The sequence below is a fragment of the Gossypium hirsutum genome, chromosome A10 (genome assembly GCF_007990345.1).
Source record: "Gossypium hirsutum isolate 1008001.06 chromosome A10, Gossypium_hirsutum_v2.1, whole genome shotgun sequence".
Taxonomy (NCBI): Eukaryota; Viridiplantae; Streptophyta; class Magnoliopsida; order Malvales; family Malvaceae; genus Gossypium; species Gossypium hirsutum.
The window spans coordinates 937,599-941,361 of record NC_053433.1 but is presented as its reverse complement, the minus strand read 5'-3'; the positions used below and the strand labels follow the sequence as shown (position 1 = coordinate 941,361).

The 3,763-nt window shown below is 36.9% G+C and overlaps 1 protein-coding gene across 1 annotated transcript; it reads left to right on the top strand.

Annotated features, from left to right (window-relative positions):
• Positions 1–396: 396 nt before the first annotated feature.
• LOC107925317 (probable WRKY transcription factor 31) lies at positions 397–3,147 on the top strand. The gene is made up of 5 exons (XM_041079459.1): positions 397–942; positions 1,021–1,113; positions 1,212–1,682; positions 1,783–1,896; positions 2,315–3,147. The coding sequence occupies exons 1-5, from the start codon at positions 613–615 to the stop codon at positions 2,957–2,959; spliced, it is 1,653 nt and encodes a 550-aa protein (XP_040935393.1). The 5' UTR covers positions 397–612; the 3' UTR covers positions 2,960–3,147.
• The last annotated feature ends 616 nt before the right edge of the window (positions 3,148–3,763 follow it).

The window sequence follows — 3,763 nt, the reverse complement described above, 5'->3', positions numbered from 1 at the left end:
TCTATGTTTTAGATTTTAAAAATACGGGTTCAACTGTTAACATTGTTAAAATTATTTTGTTAATTCAAGTTCATTAGAACGTTACATTTTTTATTTCATACTTATCAAATGAGTATTCTTTTTAATTTTAAAATATCGTTTTAACAAATTTAATAAAAAATTTTAATAGCATTAATAACTTTTAAAATAAAAAAATTAAATTCTAAAAAATAAAAAATATATGAACTAAATTCCAAACATGTAAAAGGATAGCTTGCTAATAGTTTTCACAAGGGAAAAGGAAATGAAACAAAAAGGGTCAAATTGCCAGCTGGAAACTGACGCACCATCTGACGCAAAAAACAATATCAACGACAATAAATAAATAAATCTCATTAATTTCTTTATAAAAAAACAAAAGAAGAAAGAAGAAAATCCAAAATTGTAAACGACTGGTAAAACATAAAAAAAAAAACTAGTGAAAGATCTGGTCTTCGTTTCCAATTCCAAACCCTTTTTATAGCCGACCCCATTGCACCGTTCCAAAACTTCACAGATTTTCACAAACTTTTTTTGCTGATTTTTGCTCTCTTTTTCTTTAATCCCAACTCTTTTTTTTTTCTTTTTACATTTATGGGCAAAGGATGGGGTCTTACCCTTGATTCCGATCCTGTTACTAGTAATTTATTCACAAACAAATCCAATTCCACCACCAACGTCGCCGGCGGTTCTTTTCTCGGGTTAAAGCAACACCACCACCACCGAGACATGTTTCAGTTCCCTGTTAGTCTTGCTGGGTCGAGAGATGACGACCGCCGTGGAACTTCAGCTTCTTCTTCGCCGTCTGATGATACCAAGCTTCCCGTCGATGAGGTTGATTTTTTCTCCGATAAGAAAGTTAGGGTCGTTGATGATGTCAAAAAGGAGAGTATAGAAGCTCCGGCGTCTGATTTGGATGTAAATGTAAGTTCGGTTCGGTTTTTTTTTGAATCGTTTTTTTTTGTTTAAATTATCTTATATTTAATTTCATTGAATTTATAGACTGGATTGTTGCTTCTCACTGCCGGAAGTGATCAATCAACTGTTGATGACGGTGTTTCATCGGATATGGAAGATAAACGAGCTAAAAATGAAGTAAGAAAAATTTTGGTTTAATTTAAACCCAAGTCTCTGTACCCTTTAAATTACTTATATTCAATCCCTCTAAACTTATTTATTCATTTATTTATCAGCTGGCTCAATTACAAGATGAATTGAAACGTATGAATGCTGAGAACCAGAAGCTTAAAGACATGCTCAGCCATGTAAGTAACAATTACAGTGCTCTCCATATGCACCTGGTCACCTTAATGCAACAACAACAACAACCCCCACAAAGGAACCGAGAAACACAAGCTATCCAAGAATCCAAACCCGAAGAGGCGACGCCGTTACAGATTTTGGATCTACGCCGTCCCTCGGCTGCCGCAGCAGAAGCGGCGGAGACGATATCTCATTCGTCGTCGGAAGAAAGGACACGTTCTGGGACACCTCCGAGTAACGTGGAGAAGAGGGTGAATAGAGAAGAAAGCCCGGAATCTGAGAGTTGGGGACCAAATTGTAAAGTTCAAAAACTGAATTCTGGGAAACCAGTTGATCAATCCACTGAAGCAACCATGAGGAAAGCTCGTGTTTCAGTTCGAGCTCGATCGGAAGCTCCAATGGTATGTATATATCAGTACATGTTATAAGTTTTAATCACCTTTTAGATGTGAAATTATCGGATTGTTGTGGGAATTAATTGATTGTTAATTTGGTGTATAGATTACTGATGGATGTCAATGGAGAAAATATGGTCAAAAGATGGCGAAAGGAAACCCATGTCCTCGAGCTTATTACCGGTGCACCATGGCCGTCGGTTGTCCGGTCCGGAAACAAGTATGTTTCAATATCTTTTAGCTTTTTGGTTTAATTCACCATAAGTCCCTAACCTATTGCCTATATTCTGAATTAGTCCTTAAGCTTCAAATATTTTAAGATGGTCCCTCAAATATCGATCGGTTGCTTTTGTCAGATTAGTAACACGTATTCCTACCATATGATTAGCTTTTAGTTCATGCAATAAGTGCACATGTGATGTTTTAAATATGCTTTAGATAATATTTGAACTTACATTTGATGTCCAAGTTAATAGAATGACCTGATTAATACGAGATATTAAAATTTTGAGAATATTTTGAAGTTAAGGACCAATTCAACATTTTGGGAATAGTTTAGGGACTTTTAGTGAATTAACCTTTTTTTATCTTATCTTTATTTCAAGTCCATAAACTAATGTATTTACGTTGATTCACAGGTTCAACGTTGTGCGGATGATAGAACAATATTGATAACAACTTACGAGGGCAACCACAACCACCCACTTCCACCGGCTGCCATGGCAATGGCATCGACAACGGCAGCAGCTGCTAGCATGTTGCTTTCCGGTTCAATGCCGAGTGCCGATGGAATCATGAACCCTAACTTACTAGCCAGGGCAATCCTTCCTTGCTCCTCAAGTATGGCAACTATTTCAGCTTCTGCCCCATTCCCAACCGTGACATTGGACCTTACACACTCGCCGAACCCTCTGCAATTCCAACGGCCACCGCCGCCGCCGACACAGTTCCAAGTCCCATTTCCCGGCCAACCGACGCCGGTTTCCTCCCCTCAATTGCCTCAGGTTTTTGGCCAGCCATTGTACAATAATAATCAGTCCAAATTCTCAGGCTTGCAGTTATCCCAAGAAATGGGGTCTTCCCAATTAGGCCACCACCAACAAAAACAACAACACCAAGCTCCGCCACAACAGCCTCCGACGCTAGCCGACACAGTCAGTGCCGCAACCGCCGCAATCACAAACGACCCCAACTTCACTGCCGCCCTCGCGGCTGCCATCTCCTCCATCATCAGCGGCGGAACTCACCCGAACAGCAGCAACAACAACAACAATAGGCAATAATTAAAAAATGATGATCAGTAGATTAATGACATGTTCATATTTTTTTCTTTTTTTGTACTTTTGTTGTGGGGAAGTAGAAAAGCTTAGAAACACACAAAGCAAACTTCATTCATTTTTTTTAAACAAAATGTTGTTCCATTTTAAATAATTCCGTTCAATTTTCAAGTACACAATACCCTATCCGTCAATCCATTTTGTTTCTTTCCTTCAAAACACACAGTATAAGGACCTTATATGATATTTAACCTTTTTTTACGCATCACAAAGATACAACATATGATAATTCCAACGAAAAAAGGGATAATTATTTTTTTCTCGACTGCGTGGAATATTCGGGTATATAATAATCAAAGTCAAGTTAATACAGCTACTACCCTTTGACACGTAACTTTTTTTTTTTTTTGTATTTCAAGAGACAGTAGTAGACTTTTAGTAGGAGACTTCCAGGTAACTACGTGTGCATTGAATAAAATGTAAAGAAAAATGGATGTGATGAGATAATATAAATTGTATAATAAGAATAATTATTTGATATATTAATAGTAGTGTTCGTTTTGTAGCTCATCTGTTTTTTTATGTGCTCATCACTTGTCTTTGTTTGCCCATATCCATAGGAAAATATTTAAAGACATGTGTAACTTTTAGTGGGATAATTTATTTTAGTGAATGTCATTCACATCAATAGACTGTCTTTTATATATATATATACACACAGGAAGATGAGCAAATAGAAAAACAAACACTCAGCAAATGAATTGGAATTAAAATATTGTTATGTCAGTATTTTAATTTTGCTTGTAGGAA